The 27,077-nt window shown below is 40.2% G+C and overlaps 1 protein-coding gene across 1 annotated transcript; it reads left to right on the top strand.

The window, feature by feature from the left end:
* Nucleotides 1–2,994: 2,994 nt before the first annotated feature.
* LOC128937895 (ADP-ribosylation factor-like protein 8B) lies at nucleotides 2,995–25,898 on the top strand. Its single transcript, XM_054277769.1, has 7 exons — nucleotides 2,995–3,239; nucleotides 7,780–7,860; nucleotides 16,351–16,424; nucleotides 16,838–16,931; nucleotides 19,371–19,438; nucleotides 22,704–22,774; nucleotides 25,492–25,898. Exons 1-7 carry the CDS (start codon nucleotides 3,051–3,053, stop codon nucleotides 25,539–25,541), a joined length of 627 nt encoding a protein of 208 aa, XP_054133744.1. The 5' UTR covers nucleotides 2,995–3,050; the 3' UTR covers nucleotides 25,542–25,898.
* The last annotated feature ends 1,179 nt before the right edge of the window (nucleotides 25,899–27,077 follow it).

The raw sequence follows: 27,077 nt of genomic DNA, 5'->3' as shown, positions 1-27,077 counted from the left end.
ATGGTCCCATAACACTGTTAAAATGGTCCTGCAGCGTGTAAAACTCACTAGAAAAGACAGAAAAGTAAAATACTGTCATAGACACATTTTATGAAAAATCCTTTCATTAGGATTTTTTCTCGTGAGAAGCTGAGAGGCCTCTGAGAAGCTCAGAGGCCTGAATTGAAATGTAAACAATAATTATCTGCTGCTGTGGAATGCAACAGGTGCATCTTTGATTGGTTTCATGCAGTTGTTTTTAATTAATGGCCAATCACAGTCCAGCTGCTTGGACTGTCTGGTCAGTCACAAGATTTTATTATCATTCCATTCCTTCCCTTTCACGCCTTCTGAAGAAATCCTTTCTTCTATTCTTTTAGTATAGTTTTATATATCCTTTTGTTTTAATATAATATATATCATAAAATAATAAATCAGCCTTCTGAAACATGGAGTCAAGATTCTCATCTCTTCCCTCTTCCTGGGACCCCTGTGAACACCACCACAAAATATTTTATCAGTGGTTAAATGTTTCCTACAAAGATTAAGTGGCTTGTCTGTCTACAGCCACACAGGATAACAGGATAGCTTTTAGCTATGAAACAAATGTCCTCTGAGCTGTTAATTGTAGCAAGGCAGCAACATGTTTATGTACAATACTCTATCACCAAAGAGTCTGTAAAATTACGAATGCATTTTATAATCATGCAGTTTTGCAAAAGATATAACAGATTTTAGAACAATATAACAGAACTTTAAACTTGGAGAAACCCCTGAGACACTATAAAAGACTTCAGTCATTGTACAAGTGAATTAATGTTTTGGAATTTATCTGTGCATCTTCTGCCAGTCTGTTATGAAGATATGCCTGAAATGTATTTTTTCAGAATGTTATTATATTTACAATGTATTGCTAAGTAAACGTCAAGCACCATCTATTTTTAAGTAAACTTCCAGCACTATGAGACTCAAGCAGTACTTAAAAATTTAATATTTCTTGCAAAAATAGAGACTGCTCAATTTTATGTGAGTTGTCCCCCATGCCATAATCAGAACCACTTCATTCCCAGAAATCACTCTCACAAATGGATTGTCTTTATTTTACACATCACCAGATGAGGGGAGATGGGGGAAATTCTTATATTTATCAGTTTTAAGGCAGCCAGAAACATTTCACCTATTCACTCAAAATTCAGTAACTGCTTTGGCCAAAACAAGTTTTTAAAAATTGCAAGACACATAGCAGAAAAATGAAAGTTTAGTGATTTGCCTGTGAATTATTTCCCAGTCCTTTTAGACATCCAACCAGAATAAATCACTTCACCAACTTTCCACTCATTTCCCCAGTGATTTCCCCATTTAATTGTAGCATAAATGGTAAACCGGCCAAAACATTTGTGACTGCTGCTGAGGATGCACCTACGTATGGAGCAGCCACCTGGCTGCTGCTCACAGACAAGTAAACCAGCAGAGTTCTGCTACACTCTCCTCTGTACAGGATCTGACTTGGTTACTCTGCCACCAATTTTCAAGCAACTTCAAGAGCTATATCATACTTTGAAACTGTCGAAGACACGATCACTGTCACAGATTTAAGAGTGCCATTCAAAATTCTGGCTCCACCCAAAATACCAATGCTAGGCAACAGCATTAGGAGAAATGGACTACCTGAAGCCAGAACAAAACCTGATGCTACTGGGAAAGGAAAAAAAAAAAGTGCCCTCTGTTGAAAGCAATCAGACTTAAGAGAAGCTATGAAAAATTATTCTCCAACATTACCATTGGGTAGCAGGGCCAGCTCCAGTGCCCAATTTAATTTTGGAAATGTGCAATTAAATTTACAAGAGTAATAACTCAGTACTTTAAGAATTACACTACTAGTAGTTTTGACTGTTATCTAAAACCAAGGCATGAAAAACCATGAAGTTTTTCACCTCTACAGCTAGCCCACAACCAACTGCTCTTGGGAGCTTCACGCTTTTGTGGTCCAGCTGATATAAACAGTGAAGTTTTGTCACCAACTGCATCCTCCAGATTGCTGAATTATGTCTCTAAAAAGACCAAGAAAACCAAATTTCAAAATGCTTTGATGATTGTGCCATGTTTCAATAGAAAGGGTATCTACAATAAAGGTGTATGTGCCTTTATAGCTGTATGAATGTCCTTCATCACCCAATACCACCAGCACTGTGACCTTTCCAGAGCACCACATTTCAGTTCCAAGTTCTGAGACTGGCAGATGGATCCAGAAGTGTTAGCCCTGTGTGTATGGGAAAAACAAGCCTTTCTCTAATGCTCTATGGCAAGACTATACTGAACGTCACTTATTCGGTGCAGGCAGATCTTGGTAACATGGCATGTTCTCATCATTGATCACTATACAAAACCAACCATCACAAGCATCTCTTGAGCCAAGGGTCGTACTATGGGTGATTTTCCAAAAATTATCACAGGAAAAACCAAATAAAACCATTGTAGGTCCTGGATCTGGAAGCCTGTCACTACACAATGAAGAATTCAAGCAGAGTTTTCTGGGAACGGTGGGAGGTCCTAGCCTAGGGGTGCGAGAACTGCCACCACCAGACGTGATGAACCTACAAAAGCGATGCTGTCACGCAGCCCAAGCCCAGCAACTTTCGTAAGGCCTCGGCCCCCCTTCGCTGGGTGGGGGATGCTGTAAAGCCCGCCCATGGCAACAGGACTGTGCCGGGCCATGCCATCCTTCCACACCAGCCAAGGGACCAGCTGTTCCCGCACAGGATACCCGCGGTGTCCCGAGCTGCCCCGCAGCTGCATCCCCTCGCTGGGCGCCCAGGGCTGCCAGACCCCGGCCAGCCCCAACCGCTCGCAGGGCGCTGCCGCCGCTCCCCGCCCGGCCCGGCCCGGCCCGGCCCGGCTTGGCCCGGCCCCTCCCCTGTCTGCAGCGGGTGGCGGCGGGAGAAGGGCGGCGGCGCCGTCACGTGAGGCCCTGCCTGGTGCTCGGCTCCCCGCGCAGCCCCGCCGCCGCCGCAGCCCGGCCCGAGCCTCGCCGCCGCCGAGCCTCGCCTCGCCTGGGCTCCTCCGGCGCTGCCATGCCCAGCAGCGAAGCGGTGCCGCTGGGGCTGGGCGCCTGCCGCAGGTCGGGGGCTCTGGGCGGGATGCTGTCGCTGGTGGCGCGGCTGCTGGAGTGGCTGCGCTCGCTGTTCTGGAAGGAGGAGATGGAGCTCACGCTGGTGGGGCTGCAGTACTCGGGCAAGACCACGCTGCTCACCGTGCTGGCGGTACGCGGCCCCCGGCCTGGGGCAGGGCGGTGCGGAGCGGAGCGGTGCCCACCGGCGGGGCAGGGCCGCGGGCGCGGCGGGCGCGGCCGCCCGGCGGGGCTGGAGGGGCCGCCCGCCCGCCCGGGGCCGCCGCCCCGCGGCCTTTCCCCCGCAACAAGTGCGGGCTTTGCTGCTGCGGTGGTGCCACCGCCTGCCGTGAGGGCCCGCGGCGATGCGGTGGGATGCGGAGGGAGGGAGGAAGGAAGGAAGGGGGGCCGGGCGGGAGAGAGCATGAGGCAGCTTTTGCATCGTTGCCACCTCGAGAATTTCACAGCAGGATGCTAAAATGTGTGTGAAAGTGTTTTCAGAGGGAGGAGGAAGATGTCTTCTGGGTCTGGCTGCAAAGTGTGCCCATCTTGGAGCAGAATTGTGGGCATGGGCTCTTGCTGTGGTTCAGGTTGGCTTTCCATACCGAGTGTATCCCAGAAATAATACGCTGTGCATCCCTCAAGGCCGCGAGTTGTCCGTCACTGAATTCTCTCCTCCCAGCAGTGGCAGCAATACTGATGCCTCCCACAAATCCTCCATAGCTCTTCCCCAGCATTCAAGCCTGATTCCAGCATTCTGTTCCCCCTCTGGTGATGGCCTTACAGCCTCTCTAGTGCTGACACCTACCATGACATTTTCTCTTTTACCATGCTGAAATACATTTCTCCTCTTCGTTTGCTGTGCCCTCCAAACTGCATTTGAGTCCAGATTTGCTTTCCATCAGAGGATGGAAATAAATAAATATATATATATATATATATATATATATGTAAATATGTTATATTTGCTTACTATTAATCACGAAGCTTACTGAAGCTTTTCTGCAAGGTGGTATCTCTTATTAGGTGTATCGCAGCTTCAGCTGCTAGAAGATGAAAATTTCTAGATGTTCTTCAGTCCTTATCGTGAAAAGCTAAAAACTAAACTGGGAGGTGTATGGGTTAAAAGTCAGAGAGATCGAGGCAATGAAAACCTGAGTATGATATTTGGTACTTGCTTTTGTATACGATTATGGAATAAGGGAAAAATAAGACAGTATGCATTAGTGTGAATGAAGAAGTGGAGAGAAAAAGGAATGGCAGGTGTCCCGTGAAAGTATGTTTTGGGTGACGTCAGCAATCAATGGAATACACCTGCAGCTGGTATTTTAGTTGGTTTGTCAGGCACTCAGATAATCTTGCTGAGGTAGGCCTCGGTGCATTTTATGCCCATTGGAAGTGTTCATTTCCCAAGGGAGGGCCTTGCTGAGGAATGGGGAAAAGGCATGACAAGTTACATTGCTTCTTGGGTTGTTTTCATGAACAGAGCAGAAAAGAGCACAGCAGCTCAGAGACCTCAGTAGTGTGTGGTACCAGAATTTCTGTGTGTAACTGTTTGTCCCCTCCCTGGACCAATGGAATCCTATGGTGTTTGGGATGTTATCTTCAACACCAAAGCACTCCTGTTACTGCAGATCTGATTTTCCCTGCAAATGTTATTTCTTCAGAGTGTTCTACAAGGCATTTATGTCTTGTGGCTTAGGGAGGGTTACACATTGCAGGTTTTGTAGATTTTCAATCTTCCAGTCTGGAGATGACATGCCATGATAATCACCAAAAAAAGTGGATGGAGAATTTTGGAAAAAAATTAGGATAAGGCTAACTAATATTATACACAATAACTATATATTAATATTAGAATATTAATAATAGTTTTCTCTTGAATACTGTTGATATGTGAAGGGCAAACAGATTGGGAACTCTATGTATGTTTGTGGATCCGTGGCTAGAGTGTGATGATGACAATAGCTGTTGCAAAATAGTGGCTACTTAAAATGCAAGCTGCAGTGGATCGAGAAAAAACATTGGAAATTACAATTTTTTTCACTTTGCAAGAGCACTCAGAGATCCTATCATGCTAAGACTGAATATATACCCTTTGAAACAGTCTCTGCTCTTCAGAGTTAGAGCCATATTTAGTCCTTAGTTACCAATGGAAACCTTGGATAAAGTCACTGCCTTGTACTGTGGATGTGCATTGATATAATAGAGTAGAATCTGGTCCATGGTTATTGATATGGTAGGGGGTAATGACACTGTTCCTTATCAGTTCAATATTCAGAAACTTTCAGAGGACATTACAAACTTCGTAGCATCAGTTATTTTTCATTTGTGTTGGGAGGTATTTTGTTGTGTTTTTTATTGAAATATGACAATAAATTTTTTTGCACTACTTAAATATTCACAAGAATAGGCAATTTTAGGTAATGTAAACCTTCCTTAGCAAGCACTGTAGGAAAAACTTTTTACTTTATGGTGGTCAGATCATTACAACACAATAAACAGCTCTTGGACTAACATGAGCAAACAATTGAACCTGTTCCTGTCTTTTCTTCACTGTGTGGGAAAATGAAAAACTGTAGACATAATACTTTCTTTGTATTTGATTCCATTCAACCAGAATGGGGAATTTTTAGAGCAAAAGACTGAAGACCAATCCAGAGCATGTTAATTCTTTACATTCTATCCCCAATACTAGAGGAGTTATGGTGGTTTTTTTTTTTTTTATTTTTTGTCTTCCATTTTAGTGTATTACATGTGATGTATAATTTGCTGACAAAAGTAGAATTCTGACTTCCTACAGCCTCCTGAGTTAACTCAGGTTTTCCAGGCATTCCTGTCCTTGAGTAATGATGCTACATTTTCAGTGTTTATGTGTTCATATGTGTTTATACATCAGTCCTCCACAAATACAGGTGCTACATATTTTTAAAAAATCATATAATTATAGAATCATTAAGATTGGAAAAGAGCTCAAAACATCATCAAGTCCAACATTTGACCAAACACCACCCAGTCAACTAAGCCATAGCACAAAGTGCTGCATCCAGTCCATTCTTGACTGCTTCCAGAGATGCTGACTCCACCATTTTCCTGGGCAGACCAGTACCTGGTACACAAGAGGGTTTACTGGTTGTCTTTGTCATACTACATCCAGCTAAAAACTTCTGTCAGTGCTGGGTATGTGTATCTGTATAAAACTGCATGGGCTTTTATTTTCACTTTTTTTTTTCCCTACTGCTGTTGACAAGTTACTGATGCAGGGAAGAAAAAGACAAAGGATGATGAAGATGTATAGTATCGAATTTAGGAAGAAGATTCCCATAAGTAAGGTTGAACAAACAAGTAGAAGTTGTTTCTTTCCTGAAGGATCTAATTCTAAAATCTTGTGAGACAATCATGTAACTGTCAAGAGTTACACAGCTTTTAAAGCCCCAGATTAAAAATTGTTGGCGTTTAATTGTAAATGCAAACTGGAGGCAGAGTGTATTCTCACTCCACAAACAGGAAAGAGAAAAGTTTCAGAAATTGTACAGATCCCAGGAATAGCCCTGGTGGGGTTGACTGAGAGACACATTGCTGTTCCAGTGCACCTTCAAGCTCTGATCCTCCATTTCTCAGATGAGAGGCAACTGGTGGAACACAACTGCATCCTGCCTCGTCCATATACCCCTATATTCCTACTGAAAAAAAACCCAAAAACAAGTGAAAACCCAGGGCACAAGGGTTGATAGGTAAATATGGGCTGATAGATGTGGGAGGGCAGTGGCAGGCCCAGAAGGTGCTGCTTTCCTTGGTGGATGATTGGAAAACCAGGTTCAGAGAGCACCTGGGCCTCTGTATGGACATCAGTAACGTATTGCCTGTTACTGTATCCTGGCCAGGATAATGTTAATGATTCATTGTTAATGATTCATTTTCAAAAGGAAGAATGAGTGATGAGTTTCCTACTCAGATCTGAGTTCCGTCTAAATCCTCTAAAGGTGTCTTCTGTAGTGTGTAGAAGTCTGTAAGATTCCCATTGGTTTGATGAGAAGTGTCTCTGTTGTGGGAATATTTCTTGAACTGGGGGAGGAGGCAGCATTTTTGCGCTGGGGGTTTATGTTTGGGGTTTATGTCACACTGAGTTAGCACCTTGTACTTTTCTGTCTTAATGGCATTCTCTTAGCTCTGCAGCAGGATTCCTCTGCTGTCACCTATGCAGAGGGAACAAGTCTGCACATAGCGCTCTCTGCATGGGTAGTTCTTCACTGTTTTTATATTTGGAGTTACACTACTGGTAACAGTAGTGAGAAACTACAGGAAAAATCATGGTGTGGCCAGTTTTATAATATTTTATTGTATTGAGGGAAGGACTAGGTGACCTTTGAAGGTTTCTTTCAACTGAACTCATCCTACAGTTCTGTATTTTGGCTGTGCTGCCAAAGGATCAGATAAAGAATTATCTGAAGTCTCGTGGTTTCTGGGGTGATCTTTGTTGCTGAAGAGAATAAAAGATCATTTAAAGGGACTGAAATGAACAGTCTTCCATGATGTGACAATGCAGTAATTGAAGTGCTGGCCAGTGCTCTTGCTGAAAATGAATGTGATAATCTACAGTATTGTAAAATAACATTTTTTAGATTGCAAATGAGAACCTTTCTTGTACGTATCAACTGTTTTATAATAAATATAATTTTGGTTTTATATTCCAGTCGGGGCAGTTCACAGAAGATATGATTCCTACAGTAGGCTTCAATATGAGAAAAATAACAAAAGGCAATGTTACCATAAAGGTAGGTGTGCATGTTTGAATTGGTACAGAGTGAATAAATAATAGAGTAATTTCAACTGAAAATAGGAAAGACAGGAAATTTCTTTTAAGGTTATAGGGTCCCTTATCTATTCTTCTAGCTCCAGACTAACTTTTTTAAAGCAATAGTAATCTATTTCTCTGTTATATTAATCTGTGTGATTTCATTGTATTCCATGCCAGGCAGAATCTTTGTTGCACTTTTTTGATTCAGGAAGGTCATAAAATGTGGAGATACTGAGGTAGCTGAGTGGACTCCTGAGGGTGTATCTATCTTCTCTCTTCCCCCTCCTCCCAACTGTAAGTGGAATCTGGAGTGGCTTGACCCTTAACTTAGGTATCTCAGTGGAGAGTGTGGTTTAGCTCACATGCTAGCTATGCTGAAGTAGGACATCTAGCTGAAATAATTTATCAGAGAACCGTCTCTGACAGCTATAGAGACACATAGGCATCAAAATAGAGAAAAATCACTCCAGTAGCATTAAGGTGCTGTCTGTTGTTTGATTAGTCTTAATGAAATTCACAACTTCTTGCTAAAATTAGATTAAGGGAATCTGGATTTTTGTCTTCACCTTGATTTTTCCCTCCTTTTCCATAATATGTAAGTTCTTTTCGCCCTCAGTTCCTTTGGTCTGGCATGACTCCTAAACTACTGATCAAATTCCAGAGGTGCCACAGTCAATAAAAAAGTTACTGCATTCAGACATAGTTGATAAATAATCCACAGGAATAGGAATTTCCTGTGGTTTTTTTTTCTTTTGCACAGAAGCAATGAGGCCATGATTGATAGAGAGAAAACATAAAGCATAGATGGAGGAGTGTACCAATGCTGCTGCAGAATTGTCAGATGTAGAAGAAAACAGAAAAGTTGTGGATGGTTCATTAAACTAGGCAAAAATCTTTTACTAGTAAGCAGTTATCAAGATAAAGTATTTTTTGAGGCAGGATAGTTCAAGAAGGAACTGACTAATAGTTTATACCAGAGTTGTCTGAGCAAATGATGTTGCAAGATGAAGTTGTGCAGAGAGGGTGTGGGTGAGTTTCTGTGGAACTGTGCCTTGTTTTACTCTTTGATCTCAAAAGTAATTTTATATATAGTTGCTATAATAGAATTTTTAAGAATAAGGAGATAATACTAACATAATTAATATGTTTAATAATTTCAAAAACCATGTTTAATTTGGAAGCCAGTCTGCCTAGGACAATATCTTGGCTCATTCTCACAGTGTCTCTGCTACAACAGCATTCAGTGCAAGAAAGAGGTGTAGGGGAATATAACTCTTTGGCATAGATGCTTATTTCTTTAAGAGTCTGTCAGGATAAACTACTTGTATGTCACTATTCCTGTATCTAGGTTAGAATCTTACAGGTTATTGCTAGATAAGGTTTCCCAAATTATTTTACTTAGAGAAAAATGACATAATCTTTTGATAAGTTGATGACTCAAGAAAGATGAGGCAGTGCCTCTTGCTAGAATCCTTTTATGAACTATGCAGCCCAGTAACAAGAATTCACAGTAGAATTTTCTTTAGCCTTTTTATCCCAACAAAACAGGTAACCCTTCTCACAGAAATACTATGATATTCAACTGTCAGCTATTAAAATTAATGGATAAATTATTATTTTACTAAACCCATTAAGTTCTTTAAACATGACAGGAATGATGTTTTTGCTAAGCAAAGACCTGACATTGTGTCTGACCTTTTTTGAAGGTTTCATGAGACACTGCAAAACAGAATCAATTAAACTTACTATAAAGTTCAGGCTGAGAAGTCAGCTAGGTCAAAAAGTCATCAAGTGAAAAATTGGCATTCTAGAAGTATTAAGATTGATCACTTTTGGAAAGGTAAGTTGCAAACCCAGCAATTAGGTGATACTAATCCTTTATCTGTTATTTGCTCTACCTTGGGATAGGCCACTAAGAAAGGGGTACTATGCTTGGGCAGCGTCACTGCCTGGTTTCTTTACTTCAGTTCCATCTGCAGATTCCACACAATTCCATAAGGCAGAAAGAACTGAAACCCATGGTCTTCTTTTCTTTCTTCCAATTTTGGCACTCATTTCCAAAAGCTGGTAGATTTACTCTTATTTTTAGTATCTAATCTAAATATGTAAAAGTATGGTCACTGGCGTGTGTGTGTATGACTATTTATCTGAACCATGCTAAAAGAAAAATGCTGATTATTTACTTGAGCCAAAACATTTCGTAGGAAAATGCCAGTTTCAGATGTTCTTGAATTGAAGCTAAACCTGTTTAGAAATGTAAGGCTGTCAGCTTTAACGATGAATTGTCAAATTTTGACTTACCAATATGTTTAATAACCTGTCACCTGTTACTTCCAAGAAGAGAAGGCAATAAAGGAAGGATTTTACCACACGTTGTTTGAAATCTAAGCAGGGAGCTTTATATTTTGAGGTCGTGGTTGAGGTACTGAAGTACAGAATGATTTCTAGCATCAAAGCATTTTATGTACTACAGTGTAGGGATCTGCTAGAACTGTTCTGTTGAAGTTCATTACAAAACTGATGGCTATATATTTTTTTTCCCTGAGAAAAATATCTGACTGAATTTCTTTGGGATTTTAATTACAAACAAGTTTTGCTGTTGGTGAGTGATTTGATTTTGATGGTTTTCTGGATCTTTGATGGTTTTTCTGGATCTGGACTGTATTAGCAGTCCTTTTGCTTAGGTGAGGTTTACTGTTCAACAAGCTAGAAAGCAATTTAAAAAATTTACTTTAGCAAGCCAAGTTTTAAGAACCTCAGAAGGCTTGAATTGTGAACTCCTGTTTAAAGTGATTGGGAATCTCCAGCCAAGCAACCTTTGGTTATTGCATTGATGGTTTAGAACAGTCTCAGTTAAAAGGAAATAGAGCACCACAGACATGTGTATGCACAGATAATGCCACAGATTCGTTTCCCTTGCTCTTGCGTTGGTTTTTCTTAAAATGGCATGGCCAGGCAGATTCTGCACTTGGTGGCCATAGCGGTCCGGAGGGAGTGGAGAGCAGGTGCTCAGGGCCCTGGAGCTGGCGGGCTGGGCTGTGGTCACCCCGGCTGTCACCGCTAGGTGCCGGTGTCCCTCCACCACTCCCTGCGCAGCTGGGCTGCAGGAGAGCCCGGCTGAGCTCCCTGCTGCTGCACTTCGCTCTGGTGAGGCAGGGAGGCAGGAGAAGGATACCAGCTCTGTGCGTTCCTCTGCCAGCTTCCTTTGTTGCAGCACTTCTGCTCTGGACAGTAGTGTTTTCAGGTCTCTTTGCATCCTCACAGAAGCAGAATCCTCCTGCTTTCTAATGCTTCCTCCTGCTAGTTAGGATTTCTTACCTGTCATATTGTCATTTCAAATACAAGCTTATGTGTGTACTCTGAACGTAGCTCCAGCAGTGTTTCAGCACATACTGGCTATTCTGTATGACTTGGATCGCTGAAGAAGCTGTGCTGTGTCTGGCCTGATTTCAAGTCAAAGCGGTTATTTTTGTAAAAAAAGAATTTTTGCTGGATGTCCCAGTGTTTAATGATAATTGTCTGTAAGGAAGAGCTGTACTGGTGGTTCAAAAGGGCTGTGATCCACAGGGCTGGAAGCCCAGTTACTGGTGCTAAATCCCAGGGGTTGCTTAGTGTGTTCATTAGTGACCTGGGTGGTGGGACAGGGTGCACCTTCCACAAGTTTGCTGGTAGTACAAAACTGGGAGGAGTGGCTGGTGCAGCAGAGGGTTCTGCTGCCATCCGGAAGGACCTTGACAGGCGAGAGAAATAGACTGGTAGGACCCTTAGGAAGTTATGGAAGTACAAGGACTTTGCTTTTGTGTCCTGTTGATCCTTCTAGCATTGTGTTTTGTGTCTGATAAAATAGCAAATAGCCCCTGATCACTTAGAAATACTCTCTCCCATTAAAATGCCTCGGTGCGTGTTATCAAGAGTTGAAGATACTTTGTGAACATTTTCTCTTGCAATTCTATTTCCAGTTCTTCAGTAGAAATATTATGATTAAATTATGAACATTGAAACATGCATATAGTTTTTTTCTTTTATTAGATGTGATTAAAATGCCTAAGTGCTGTGTTTAAAAGTTGGACTTTATCGCCGGTGAGGAGGGAGAACAGAGTTCCTTAAAGAGCCAAGACTGATTTCAAAGAACATATTGTTCTGAGAAATACTGCCTGCAGAAAATGTAACCACATTGCACATTTTTTTGACTCTTAAGGGCGACTATGAAGGCATTTCCATTATATAGGATAATAATTAGTAAGTATTCTAAAGTTGTAAGATATTCTAACTTCCATATTAAGTTGCATGGCTGGTAGGTACTACAGGTCAGGCTATGTAGGTTTGTGTATACAGGGCAATTTATTAAAAAAATTAGTTTATTTAGTTTTTTATTCTTCTGTTTATTAGACAAAAAAAAAGAAGGATATTTTTGGTTGAAGATTCCAGTCTAGAATAGGCGATTGTTTAGGATTTGTCCTTCATGAGCTTGGACAGGTGGTAAGTAACCCAGCCTGAGCCAGTTGTCTGAACTGCTGGGGAGCAGTGGGTGCTTCACCAGGTAGCTAAGGTGGGTGAAACAAACAGAAAAATTTCCTGCTGTTGGTGCCTTTTGAGCACTTCAGTAGCCAAAGAGAAATTTTGGTCACCTGGATTAAATGCCTAAATTTTAGGTGATTGAAGTTGTCCCATGCTTTGCAGTTGCTCCCTGTTACACGCTGAGCTGGCTCTGAGTGCAATGACTGCTGTGTGTGTGTGAGCTCATTGGTCACATCTTAGGCTTCTCTGTGCACATTGTGGTGGTGGATGTTACTGGTGCTGCCTTATTCTCTCCAAATACTCCTCTCTGCTTAACAAATTCCTCACCTGTTTGTTTGGGTTAGGTTTTATGGCTGATACTTTCTGCATACTTCCAAGAGGAAAGATACATTTCCAAGTTCAAATATTTGCAGTGTTGGATTCATCTTGCAGGTTGAGATGTCTGCATGTAAACAGCTATATGTCTGCAGTGAGGCTTAAGCTCTTTTAGTAATAGTCAGAGGAGCTGTCATCAGTGCTGTCAAGCCTAGAGCATAATTCTGTCATCCTAAACAAGATGTTATATCTGATCAGCTGAAAGGCTGTCTAGACTTTGCTGACTGCTGTGAGATTGTAGGTACTGAGCCCACACACTGACATCAAGATAGAAATTTGTCATTGTAGTCTCTGTCCACAAGAAATCTCCTACCCAGCATATCTGAAAAAAGCCATGTAACATGACATCTAGAAAGTGCTTTTCCTGCAACTTTCTCATGAACCATCAAGCCTTCCCACAATATGAGCTAATTTGAAGAAACACAGCTAGAGTGTTAATGAACCTTCCTGTAACTGAAAGCTTTCAAAAATCTTTGAACCTATTCATGTGCATTTTTGCTCAACTGCCATGATAGAGCTCTGTGCAAAAGAAAAGGATCTGCTCCTTAAACGCAGCTAATAGCTACAGTCTTAAGATGGAGCCTTAGATCCTCCTGAAAAATTGGAAAGAGATAAATCCAAAGTTTCCTCTTTCAGAAGAATTCAATGTATCTCAGGTAAGTACATGGTAAACAGTGGTTCCATCCTGGTGATCTAGTTTACAGATTAAAACATTGCACTACTTAACGACACTGTAGACCTGCAAGTACAATAAGAATTACTACACTACAGAAGTAGATAGAAATGAATAAAACAGATTAGAATGCAGTACCAACAAGATACGTGCCTTTGAGTTTGAGCCTGAGCAACAAATCCTTGAGATTTTAATCTCCTGTGATGCAGTGGTACTGTGTATCAAAAGAAACTTTCAATTTGGTCATTCTGTAATCTTTGCTGATTCTTAAAATCACAATTTTATCAATCGAGGTAAAATTATCTTTAAATATTGAGAAACTTTTATTCCTGAGGGGCCAGTAAAAGCCATGGGAGGATTTGAAGACCAGCCTCTTTTAAAAACAACCAGACAAAGTAAGCTTCTTTTTATAGCTAGCTGTACGTTCAAGTTTAGTCTCCTGCCTATCCCCATTCATACCCAGAACATACTTTTTACCTGTGTATTAAATGCTGGAATGCAAAAATTGTTGGTAAACAAAATATGTAAGGCTCCTGTAAGAAAACTTCTTTAACACTAAGACCTCTCCCCTTTCCTTCCTGGGTACCTCTTGGATTCTCACAGTTCTGTCTGTTCAGTCGTGTACTATGAAAATGGTTGGTGCAGCAATTTGTGTTTTGAATTAAGTAGTTAACTCTTTCATTGGCTATTCAATATAATAAAGAGTATTAGAAAGTTACTATTAAAAACATTTTGATTTCAAAGGGAAAGAAGTAAGGATTTTTTAAAATTTAATGCATTTATTTTTTTTCATATATCACGTACTTATTGCTATGTTGATGTAAATTTGGTTCTAAAGCTCTGTTAATAACACCTAGTCTATATTGTGTCCTTCATGTTGTACTTTAATGAATATAGCTGTAAGCCTGATTAGGGAAACTGACTGGAAATGACTTATCTTCCCATTGTTTCAAGGTGACTTTTTCTCCTAATGAGAGTAATCTTGTTCTGCAGTGCAATTTAATACTGCAAGATATATATCAAGCAAGGACAAACCCAGGATTTTTTATCTTGTATTATTTATTTTGTGATTAGTCCATGCTGCATCATCTTGTAGATTTTCATGGCTATCAGAATTCCAAAAACCTATTCTGACTACTAGCCTGCCCCATCATCTTTCCCTTTTCTTTTTCCTCTGGTCTACCAAGAAAATAATTTAGTTTCTTTTTCAAGACACGCAGATGTGCACCAGATGGCTTTGGATAGTTTCAAGGTCTTGATGAGTTATTGGAGTAATTAGTGTTGGTGTAAGTTTTGTCACCTAACCATAATGCTGAATACTCATTACGTTCAAGCTTTTAAAGTATAAAGGTTTATTTTACTAAGACCTTTGATACAGTGCTTAAAATGTCAGTACAGATATTAATTGATACCCACTTCATGATACCCACCTCTTTCATGTGTAAAATTTTTTGATCTTATTCAGGGAATCCAAAAGCACTCTACATTTAGGTGATACAATAATTTTATGTTGGAAGGACTGTTAAGATATCAATCAGGGAATGATTTTTACTGGTGAATTGGAAATACTTCTTTCTAAAATATGAATATAAGATATTGAAAATTATATAGAAATTGATACATAAAAATTATTTACAGGCTGTGAAATTAAAAAATAGTGGACATTCATTGAAAAAGGCCTTACCCCATGGGTCTGTGAAGCCTTGCTCTTTTGTGATAAGTTTTGTTGCCACAGAAGGCTTAATTTAGATTTATAGTGTAAATGTGAGGACAACTCTTTAAAAAATTTGTTTCTGTATATATTACTTCCAAATTCAGTTGCTTTTGTAATATATATGCCTCCTAGATCTGGTATACAGTATATATTGTTTTGACAGCTAAATCTGCTTAAAATAAGAAATAATTCTCTTTGTCCTTGGCAGAGGAACAAATCCATTACTTTTATTTTTCAGTGTTCATCACTGTCTTAATCTGTGTGTCACTTGTAACAGGACTGTCTTTGGATGTAGCTGTAACAGATACATTATCATATAGCCCTGACCTGCATGATGTATATATGTTACCTGGTACTTTGATCTGAGAAACAGTTTTGAAACAACATTCTGTCATCCACCAAAAATACCAATTAGTAAAGGAAAATACATAACTCCTGTACAGAAAAATAGTGTGTTAATGTTTTAACAAATTTAGGAATTCCATGGGGTTGCTGGGCACTAATAGCGTGTGTAAGTATTTATAGGATTTGAGCTTTTGTGGTAGGATAAGCAGAATTTGAGCTTGCTTTTTTCAAGAAACATTGCTTAATCACTTCAGGCCTACCTATACTACTGTTTCCTTTCTGGATCTGATTAATTAATCCATGTGTCTGTTAAAGCACATCTGTTGAACCAGTGGGAGAACTGTGGAGGTATTGGAGCTCCTTGGAGTGGGGAGCATTATCCCTTTTGTGGATTCAGTCTGCTCTCTGACCAACTCTTTGTTTATTTACTATCTGTCTTTAGCCTGTTGAAAATCTGATACCTTCTTAACTCAGGCCTCTCTAGCCACATTAAATATTAACCTGCATAACTGTTTCATACAATGATGATACTCTTTTTGGTTTTGAGACTGTGCATTTGCAATAATTCACTTCAGTATCTGAGTAAGACTTTTCTTTTAGTGAGTGCAAAAGAGTAACATTCTCCAAAAAACATTTGGAGCTTTTAGTGTCACAGGCCTGACATACTCTGTGAATGTGCATGTTCCCCTCCATTAGCTAGAAGGGACCAAGAAGACCTTTTATTAAAATTTTGGAATTGGCAATGCAATCTGCATGCTGCATGTAAGACTTAATTTATTCTGTTGGGTTAGGGCTATGTAGTTAAAAAGTGTTTTGAGGCTGGAGTGTTTGTCCCTTTTCAGGTGTGGGACATTGGAGGACAGCCAAGGTTTCGAAGCATGTGGGAGCGTTACTGCAGAGGAGTTAATGCAGTTGTGTAAGTTTTCTTTTGTATGTCCATAGAAAATGTACTTTGTAATATATATTATTGTAAAATTAGGTATTACATTATATTACACATAAAGAAAATTGATTTTTTTTTTCTGTTGACCTCTATCACATAAGAAGACCCAATACAATAAAAGTAGTGTGTTTTGCACATGCAGCAACCCAGACATGTAAGTAATTGCATATTCCAAGCCATTTTCCCCCCACAGGCTGTATTTAACAGCCTAAATCTGTTATCTTCCTATATCAATATCTTCCTATATCAGTAAATGCAGGGCTTATATAACTTTGGATTTTTCTAATGCTCTGGTCAATATCAACACGTTTGTCACATTTCAAATGTTTTAATACAAATTTCTGCAGGTAGTGGTCAATGCCATAAATAATTATTCTTTGTTGTAGTTACATGGTGGATGCAGCAGACCTAGAAAAAGTAGAAGCTTCAAAGAATGAGCTTCACAGCTTGATAGATAAGCCACAATTGCATGGAATTCCAGTAAGTATTTTCATTATTGTTCTTACCTGAATGTTGACAGTGTGGCCTAAATCCTCCTGAGTTGGTTTCTCTGGTCTGTTAAAAATACTAGGTTATATATGATGCAGCCTTGATACATTGAGCAGTCTTAGAAAAATGATTGTGGTTTTTTTTTCATAGTACTCAGCAACTTAAGAGTGCTGCTTTGTGTTAGTACAATTTCTTGTCTAAAGGTCAGGATAGATTTCGAAAAATTGTGTTTTCACGTGTGGCATTATCAGACAGTAATGACTTCCAGTCAGTCCCTGGGTGGCTGGGTTTCAGCAGTAACCCAGGTATGTTTCTGGCAGCTATCTTATGGCATGTGAGATCAATATTTCTGCAGGTTGGCAGACAGTAACATCAACTAGTGTCCTCTGCCTCCAGAGATTGTGAAGGAGCTTTTTTTATTTGTCCTGACTTTTTCTTGACTTAGTATTTCAAACTAAATTGTGTGGAAAAAATGCAAATATGCATCTGTTCTCCATTTGGAAGTGTCAAAGAATAGTGTATTCAGCTGAAATTCTAATGAGGAATATGAAGGTGGAGACTAATGTTGTTTATTTAAATGTAATCTTTACATTTAGGAATTAGGAATCCATCAGGTTGTCATTGGTCCTTATGTTGACATCACCAAACAAGAGTTCATACCTTGATTATAAGAAAGAAAACAGTCCTACATACAAATGAGGAAGAAATAACTCACAACTTGATGGCCCTTCCTTGGCTCCTTTTTTGTGAGCAGTATTTTGGACACTTGGCCACTACAAGTAATCAGAGTTACCTGAGGGTGAGTGGACAGTGTAAGGACTTAAAGAATGCACTTGAAGTGTGTCAAAACACTGTCAAAGCCACAGAAGGAATTTCCCATAAGATAAGCCACCGCAGCAGGAACATGAGATAAGCACAGATGCCACAGCAGGCAGAAACTAATTCCAGGCCTAATGGAGCTGAATGTTTAATTAGTATCTGAACATGCTGCCTGTGTGGATGTTGCCACCATGGCAAACTGTGGGAAAGGAAGTGTTTGTGCACATGCCATTGGTTATGGGAATAGCATCTACACCCCGTGGAAACCTGGGACTTGGTCTGGATGAAAATGGTACCTCCATGCAGTCAGTCTCCCTCTCTCTCTCCCTCCTTTCCTCCCACTATTCTCAAAGGAGGGTTTTTCAAGTGATTTTAGTGATTTACCATCTTTTTTATAAGGTTTCCTACTTTTGTTGTGATTTTATATGTTAATTATCTGTTGAAAAAATCCTGCAGAAATAGGCAGTTATGCTGCTCATGGGGAGTGACATTGCCTGTCCTTTGCACTCTCTTTGCATGCTCTTTTGCTTCTCACTTTTCCTTACTAAAATGATTGGTCTCTCATATCTTCAGTAGTATTTAATTAAGTTCCTTGCCTCTTATATGTTATAATATCACATTCCAAATGCCCAGCCTGACCCACACAGTAATTTCCAAGGTGCAGTGATGTATTTTTTACTTACTTTTATTTCATATGTAGTAATTAGTATTGAACTTCCTTCAATTTATTGTGCTGATGATTTGCCACTATAGATTTTAGAGCAACTTTATTAATCTGGACTCTAAATTACTGCAAGTAATGAGTTTAATATGTTCCAGATTCATGAGATATAATGGGACAGTCTTAGAATTGTAGCACATCTGGAAAACAATAATGCAATCATAGCTAGAAAAACCTTCCATTGCTTACTTTATCTTAGAATGTGCTCGACCCATTTATCTGACCTTCATTTATACTTGAGGCCTTAAATAGGAACTCTGAAGTTTCAGCATCTATTGGGTAAATTTTCTGCATTTCTTGGACTTAATTCCTAATGGCTGCCTTTCAGATTTCTACCTTGGATGCTCAAATTGGACAGAGAGGTGGCTGGTGCTTAGGTGATACATGGTTTGTAGGCTGAGCTGTTCAGTGCATCAGTGTTAAGAAACAAGGGAGAAAAAAGTTGTGGTGAGAATTTTGTCTGGGTCTTTAGGACCAGCCTCTGCTGCTGGGGCCCTACTTTTGATTAACATCAGTCTGGTCCTCTGAATTGAATATCCTTTGGTGGCTTGAGTGTACCTGATGCATGCTGGCTTCCAAATTTCGTTGCATTTAATCTGATACCATCTTGCAGTGCCACCCAGAATGGAGAGATTCACTTTCTGAGGAGACTTGATACTAACACACCTAGAAAAATTTGATCCAGTTTTCAGAGGGTATACATCCAGCATCTGGTCCTGACTAGCAGCAGGATTTCCATGATGTTCCCACAGTCATTGATCATTTTGAATATGTCCTCTGTTACATTTTAAATAGCTGCAAGATCCAGAATAATGCCAACAAAAAGTTACAGACAAATATGAAATTTCATTGCTCCTGGATTTAATAGGCATATGAATTCTTTCTTTCAGGTGTTAGTTCTTGGAAATAAACGAGACCTCCCGGGTGCACTGGATGAGAAGCAGTTAATTGAGAAATTGTAAGTAGCTGGCTTTTGTGAAAACTGAGACACTGTGAAGTTTGATATGTAAGTCAAAATTATTAGTAGTCTATGACAATAACTGGCTATAAAAGATGCTATTTTGCATGCTCAGATATTCCATTCGAGCTCTGCTGGTGCCTGATGTAGTGATCTGGGCTGATCACTGACTGCAGTAGATTTGAATCTCTCTTGATTGTTGTTTGGTTGTGTGAAGTTATTTCAGATAATCTTGAGGAAATAACTGGTAGGCATACTGAAAGGGTCATTTTGACTTCCTGCAGTACAATGCAGTGTCAGTTTAATGCCTGAATGGCATTAGAGCAGAGCCATATCAATCTAGTGTTGGTAAATTTAAGCAAGTCAGGTAATTTTGCCAAATATCCAAAGCATAACTTAGGGATTACTGAAAGTAACAAATTGATGCATAGTAAATGTAATTGTAAAGAAAATATACTATTTTGTAAAAATGACCAGTATGGTACTAATTTTGTAAAATTGGATTCCCAAGTCACATAATTTTAATTAGTGTGAAAGTGAAGTTTTGCCATAGTAAGGGTGGTCCAAAGACTGGGGCTCTTAGAATGGCTGAGGTTGGAAGGAACCTTGAGGTCATCTACCTGCTTCAGAAGAGACTTTTGCCCATTGGAGCTGTTTGCTCTGGACCATGTCCAGACAGCTTTTGAACATCTCCAAGGATGGAGACTTAGCAGCCTCTCTGGGCAGCCTTTGCTAGTGCTTGGTCACTCTCAGAGTTAAAAAGTGTTTCTGTGTGTTCAGAGAGAGCTTCCTGTGTTTCAATTTGTGACCATTGCCTCTTGTCCCATCACTGGGCTCCATCTTCTTTACAGGCTCCCTTCAGATTTTTGTACACATTAATAAGAAGTTCCCTAAGCCTTTTCTTCTCTAGGCTAAACAGTCCCAGCTCTTCAGCTTTTCTTAGTATGTGAGTTGCTCATTATTTTAGTTGTCCTTTGTTGGGCCCTATTCCATAGATTCATGTCCCTCTTGTGCTGATGGTCCACAGCTGGTCAGGTACAGCCTTACTGGTGCTGAGTAGAAGGGAGAGATCACCTCCCTTCAGCCTGCTGGCAGCCCTCGTAGTGCACCCCAGAATACCATCAGCACTTTTACCACACTGCTTGGTCATGTTCAACCTGGTGACCTGCCAAGACTCCCAGGTCCTTTCCTGCAAAGCTGCTTCTCCAGACAGTTGGCATCTGACCTGTTCTGGTGTCTGGGGCTGTTTCTCCCCAGGCACAGGATTTTGCACTTTCCTTTTTTGACCTGCATGAGGTCCCCTGCCAGCTCTTTTCTCCAGCTTGTGAGGTCCCTCTGGGTGGCAGCATGACCCTCTGGTGTATCAGCCACTCCTCCCAGTTATCTGTCCTCAGCAAATTTGTGCTTTGCCCCATCATTCACAACAAATGAAGATTTAGAACAGGATTGGACCAGTATTGGTCCTGGTGTACACTGGTAGTCACTGGGTTCCAGCTTGCCTTTGTGCCACTGATCACCCAGTGTTCGGCCAGTCTTCAGTCCACCTCACCATCTGTGCATCCAACCCATACTTCCTCACCTTGTCTGTGGGGATATTATGGAAGGCACTGTCAAAGCCTTAATCAAGTCAAGGTGCACAATATCTGTTGCTCTCTGTCAGCTACCAAACTGTAGATTTCATTGTAGAAAGTTTTTGAGTTGGTCAAGCATGATTACCCTTGTGTGAATCCATGCTGACTACTCCTGATCACCTTCTTGTCTGTCACATGCCTGGGAATAGTTTCTAGGATTAGTTGCATCATCACCTTCCCAGAATCAAGGTGGGGCTGACTGTCATGTACTTCCCCAGGTCCTCCTTTTTCTGAAGAGTGACATTTGCCTTCCTGTGCTCTTAGGCACCTCCCCCAGGTGACATGGTTGTTCAAAGTGCCTCACAGTGACATCAGCCAGTTCCTTTATCACTTGCAGGTGCTTCCCACCAGGGCTGATGGACTTCTCCATGTCAAGTCTGCTTATTTATTCCCTGGTTAGATAATTTTCCATCAGGGATACAACTTGTTTGCTCTGACTCATGATCTCTGGGGTTTCTGAAGGCCAATCTTGCTAGCAAAGGCAGCGCTTTCATGTCCTGTGTAACCAGGTCCCCTGTCTCATTGAGCAGTGGGTGCACATTTTCTCCTGTCTTCCACTTGTCACTTTCTAGTTTTCTTTGACATCCCTCATGAGATCCAACTTCAGCTGGGCTTTGGCTGAGCTGCTGGTGTCTCTGCATTCTTGGACAGTGTTTCTGTATTCCTCCCAGGTTACCCGTCTCTGCTCCTTTTAGGAGCATAGACCTTCTCTATGCTTCCTTTTAATTACTGTGTTTATGAACTTACTGTTCATCCACTTAATGTCTTTTGGCTTTTTGTCCAGGCTAGTTAGGATAGGTTATTCTTAAATTTGGAGAGGAGCTTTGGATATTAGCTAGCTTTCTTTAGCCCTTCTTTGCTACAGGGCCTAGCTACATGGGACTTCCCCAAGCAGATCCCTGAAGAGGCTGGGTCTGCTCTCCTAAGTCCAGCGAGGTCCCTGTTTAGTTCTCTTCTTTGCTGCTCTTGTATGGTCTTCAGACTTCTCAGTGCCTTCAGTTCCCACCTGTTCAGGAAAATTGTTTGTGCATGTCTGTGTCACTTGTGTGAGGATAAATAAATGAAAAAATAAGAAAGTGTTCAGGAGCTCTGAGGGAGGTTGGAGAATTCCCAGAAAGAAGTTGATTAAGAATCAGTTTCTTCCTAAATGCAGAGGCATCCTTTCAGTAGGAGTCAGATGTGATATATTAAGTATCATATAGTAAACATCCTGAAGATAAATGGTGTGATCATTTGAGCACTGATATTTTATTATGATTTACTGGGGGAATAAAACCCTCTGAATTCTTAGTGAAAGGTGAATGCTAAGACATGGGTAATACTTGGTTGCATAACAAGATATAAAAATAACAAAATCTTATTTTTAGCTTATGAATTTCTGTGGTTTTATTTCTCACTATTACACTGACCTAATGTGAAATTCAAATTTTTGTGAAATTACTTTATAAACTTTTAATCCTTATAGTTTAGGAAATGCATGGCTTTCTGTGTGCGGTAGCATATTTTAAGAATTTAACATCTGAGAATAGAATTGAACCCACTGAGTAAAAAGCAGAAAACATATAATTTAATGGAAATTTCTATTCTCAGTGTTTATGGGGTTATAACAGTACTTATCATTTTTGTTTCTGTAGAAACCTTTCAGCTATTCAAGACAGAGAAATCTGTTGCTATTCTATTTCCTGTAAAGAGAAGGATAACATAGGTAAGCTTTCTTCTAGTATCATCAGTGTATACTTTGGAATTTGGATTAGATCAGGTTTGAACATCTACCTCCACTATATTATTGAAGATATCAATAGATCTCAATTTACATTGAAAGGTATTTTGCAATTATTGTATGCCACTGTATTTGTTTCAACATAGAATTATGTTTAATTAAGAAAAACCTTGTTGAAATATTTAGTTCCATGAGAAGTTAATTTGACAGGGACCATGGAAAAGTGTATTTAAAGCCTGGAGTAATTGAATCCTTTTCAAGAAACTTGTGTTACTTTTGAAGAAACAGTAGCTATGTATAAAGGTCTTTCAGTTATTAGGTGATACTAAAAAAACTGTTGGTGATTTACTCCACACATGGTTTTATTTGGTAAGCAGGTTTTATGAGCATGTGGCTCTTCCTGAAACTGAGGGATGGGTGCTTTTTCCAAGTGGAAATGCAATGAGTGTATCTTGTAGTCAGTGAAGATCTATCCCCATGAAGTTGTCTTCCATCTGCCTTTGCCTTTTGCCTTTTCCTCTCTTTCCTATCTTCGACTTTCCTGTCCCTTTCCTCTGTCATTTTCTCCCATTCCCTCCCCTCCACAGGGCAGGAGGAAGGGATGAAGCACAGGCTGAGCTAGCAGCAGCAGCAATTGGCTGGGGCTGTGCTAGCTCTGTGCCACCCTTCTCTGCATGCTGCTGAAACAAGTGGTGCTGGATGGGATGGGATCCAGCCTGGCTAGATATTTATAGCTGCTATGTGAGGAAACCAGACTTGATAGAAGAGCTGGGCAGCTCTGTAGGGCTCAGCTGAGTGAGGAACTGTGAGAGTGGGAATGGGAAGAAAGCCACTTTCTCTCAGCTGCAGGGGAAATTTCCATCCTCCACAGAGAGAAGCAGGTAGTGGAGATGGTGAGGAGACTGTACTGTGGCACCTGGACTTCAGTGAGCTGGGGGAGAGTTCAGCTGTGTGCAGAGATGGGTTAGGCCGTGAGGGCTTCTCCTGCAAGTGGTGTAGATGACTTGGGTATGTCAGTTGGAAGGAAACCAGACACATGTTTGCTGCAGCTTGGGGTGCAGCTGTTAGCTCTGAGTGAGGGAGATTCACAGAAGGTGGTGCTACAGTGGGGAAGATTAGACTTCAGGAGATAAGGACTGTAGAAGACAACACAGGATAATCTCAGTCGTTGAAGGGCAGTGAATGTGATCGAGGGTTTTGAAATGCTGTGCTTGATCCTCATCAAATTGGCAAGGCTGCAGTGGAGGTTCTTAAAAGTGGGATTGTGACTGGAAAGTAGTAAAACCAGCTTAATTTCTGAAAGACTAATGGAGAAAATAGATTTTGATCCTAGTCTGTTTATCTGGATGCCCTGGAGGAGAAAAGCATGCAACAAAAAGCATCCTAAAATTTGCATGAAAGAATGATCATTAATGCAGGAACAGTATAGATCCCTTACTTGTGGAAGTTCTGGGAGTAGTGATGAAAAAATCCTAACTGAGACTTGGTCAGGTATCTTCCAGTGTAATACTGTGCCTAGAAAGACTAGCCAGGTTCTTGAATATTTGCAAAAGCAAAATAAAGAATGGGAGCACACTGCGTATACCATTTCAGACTGTGGGCATTGTTGGAGCACCATATGCCATATTTTGAGGAAGACCTTGAGAAAAGAGGTTGGGTGAGAAGCTAGGGAGACCAAAGGGCTCAATTTATAAAGAAAGACTGTTATGTTAGCTTATTAAAGTGATGAAACTACTAGTCTGTTAAGGAGAAGACTGGCAGCTGTCTTCTTCCTCTGTGTTCTTGGCTGATGCCAGCACAGTCGAATGAGATACGATACTGGTTTTGCAGTGTGAACTGCAGCCTAGCTCACTGGTCTCATCAGGAGCTGTAGGTGTAAGGCTGCCAGTTACTGTGTCCTGAGAGACTGTGGAAAATAATTATATAGTTTTTAGCTTTGATGTAAGTGCAGTGGGTTGCTTTTTTCTGCAGTCTCAGAGCCTAAGCTGGTCTGCAAGGATATTCATGGAGTGCTGTCTTGAATTTAAGACAAATATGGCAACAAATTTCAATTTGAGGGCTAGAGCTGCTGCTGCCCCCTGACATCCTTCCTGCCTTCCTGACAGATGTTACTGCCTTGAGGCAAAAAAATCTAGTCTGCTCATGAATCAGTTTGTGAACTGCTGCAGCTTTCAGCTCAATGCCTTGGATTGCATCAGGAGGGGTGCCAATTTCAGCTATCAAATTTTTGTCCAATGTTGCATGTCTTTCAGAGACCTTGGACTCCTACAACCTACCTAAATAGCTTCTTAATATATTGTCAGATGTTTGCCCTTCTCATCCTTCTGTTTGTGTATTTGCCTTTGTTCTCACTCAGCATTTCATTCTAGTCTGGATTTTACAGTTTGTTTTATGCTCATCTTGAATCTTTGCTTTTTCAATAATTCCTTATCTATCTGTGGCTTAGAGAGCTTGATGTCAGTCATTGTATTTCAAAAATACAAAATGCACATGATTTAAAAACATACAAAAATAACCAGAAAAGGGCCACCTGGAGGTTGATGTTCTGAGCTTCAATTATGTGGGAATGAGAACCTGTGGGTTTCTGGGTTTTGTTTGGTTGGGGTTTTTGTATTTGTATTAACCTGCTGGTGTTCTGTTGTGCTTCTACAGTCTGCAAACAGGCTGTTGAGTTTTTCATTTTGTTTCATCTATCCTGGCAGACATAACATTACAATGGCTTATTCAGCACTCCAAATCAAGAAACTGTTGAAGAAACTTTTGCTGAAGATAACTCTTCCCCTATCACTTTGACTCCTATCACCTGTACACACTGAAAAGATAAGGAATGCAACTGTCTACTACCAGGACTCACTGTGGTCATATTTGTTAACAGAAGTAATCTGACTTGTAACTTGTCTGTCTGGTTTCATTCTTTATGTTTTTTGTTTTTTTTTTTTGAATCCAGATATTTGTCTGCCTAGGTAAATTCCTGAACGCCTTAATATAAGACTGGAAGAAATCAATAATTTTTTGAGCTGAAATGTTTTGAGTTTATGCATGCAAATTGTCAAATACATGGTACTTTTTTTCTAATTTGAAACGGAATAAATTGTGCAGTGGAAACAAATGACTGGTTTGTTTGAATGTCGCATATAATTATTCACACAGGATTTCTTCCCTCTGAGCACATGGAGTTAAGTACATTCAATCAATTAAATCAATTAATCAATTAAAACTATAATTAAGAGCTGCTTATTTGAACAAAATGCTGATATTCAGAACACTTTGACATACTCTAGAGAAAAGTTGTTTACTCTGGAGAAAAGAAGTTATGTATCTGTAGTTACTTAGTTTTTCCAGTCACTAATGTGAATTATTCATATGAATATTCTTTTGGAATTGAAAAATAAAATATTCTAGACAATCTTGTCCTTCAGTATTGGGAAAGGAAAGAGTCTAGAATTGTAGTGGATATTTTTCTTTCTTAGAGAGTGAGATAGCTGATGAGATCATGTGCATCTTCTCTGACATTATTAACCTCCAAATTCATGGATTTCCTAAGCATTATTACTGTAAATGAAATTGTGTTTGTGGACTACTCTGTCCATTTCTGAATCTTTAGAATCTTCAAGTATACAACATAAAATATCTGAAGCAGGGTTAGTCCTTTGGAAACAGATTAAAGAAGCAATTCACTTTTTAAATTTTGGTGCTTCACTAACATCTTACACATACCTTCTTCCAAGTACTTCACTTAAAATGCACTCTGATGGGAACTTTTCTGTGAGTATGGAAATTCTATTTGCATATGGAAATTTCATCTCAAGAAATAGTAGACAGACACTCAGTGGCCAGGTGTTTCAAGGGCACTTGCAGATCTAAGAGGGAGGAGTTCAGGCATGGAGTTCTAAAGATGCTGTAGTTGATACATTGCTGTAGTGTTGGAAGGGCTATAAGTCATGTATGCAGTTCTTGCACTTAGGTACATGAACTATAGAAATAGCAACTTTTTTGTCACTTCTATTTGAGAATGCTTTTAGGCTAGTGGCTCTCATAAGCTGCTAAGAACGTACAGCACAGACTTGATAGAATCTTTCTTGAGTGTTATAGGAATGCTACTACAGACATGGTAAACGTTACGCACTTGCTGATAATATCTGTGGTCTCACCCTGTGGCTACAGGGGCTCGTTGTTCTGTGGTAACATGAAAATAATTTGGCTAAGTGCTGAGTGCTCAGTACATAAATAAGTGGTGGATGCTTCTGAAAGGGGATGGTGCTTATGACCTTCCAAAACCTGATGTGTA

Source organism: Melozone crissalis, unplaced genomic scaffold (assembly GCF_028551555.1).
Source record: "Melozone crissalis strain CALT ecotype California unplaced genomic scaffold, PUWL_Pcris_2 ptg000004l_1, whole genome shotgun sequence".
In the NCBI taxonomy this organism is placed as follows: Eukaryota; Metazoa; Chordata; class Aves; order Passeriformes; family Passerellidae; genus Melozone; species Melozone crissalis.
The sequence above is the reverse complement of the archived record's forward strand: the minus strand, read 5'-3'. Positions and strand labels throughout refer to the sequence as shown.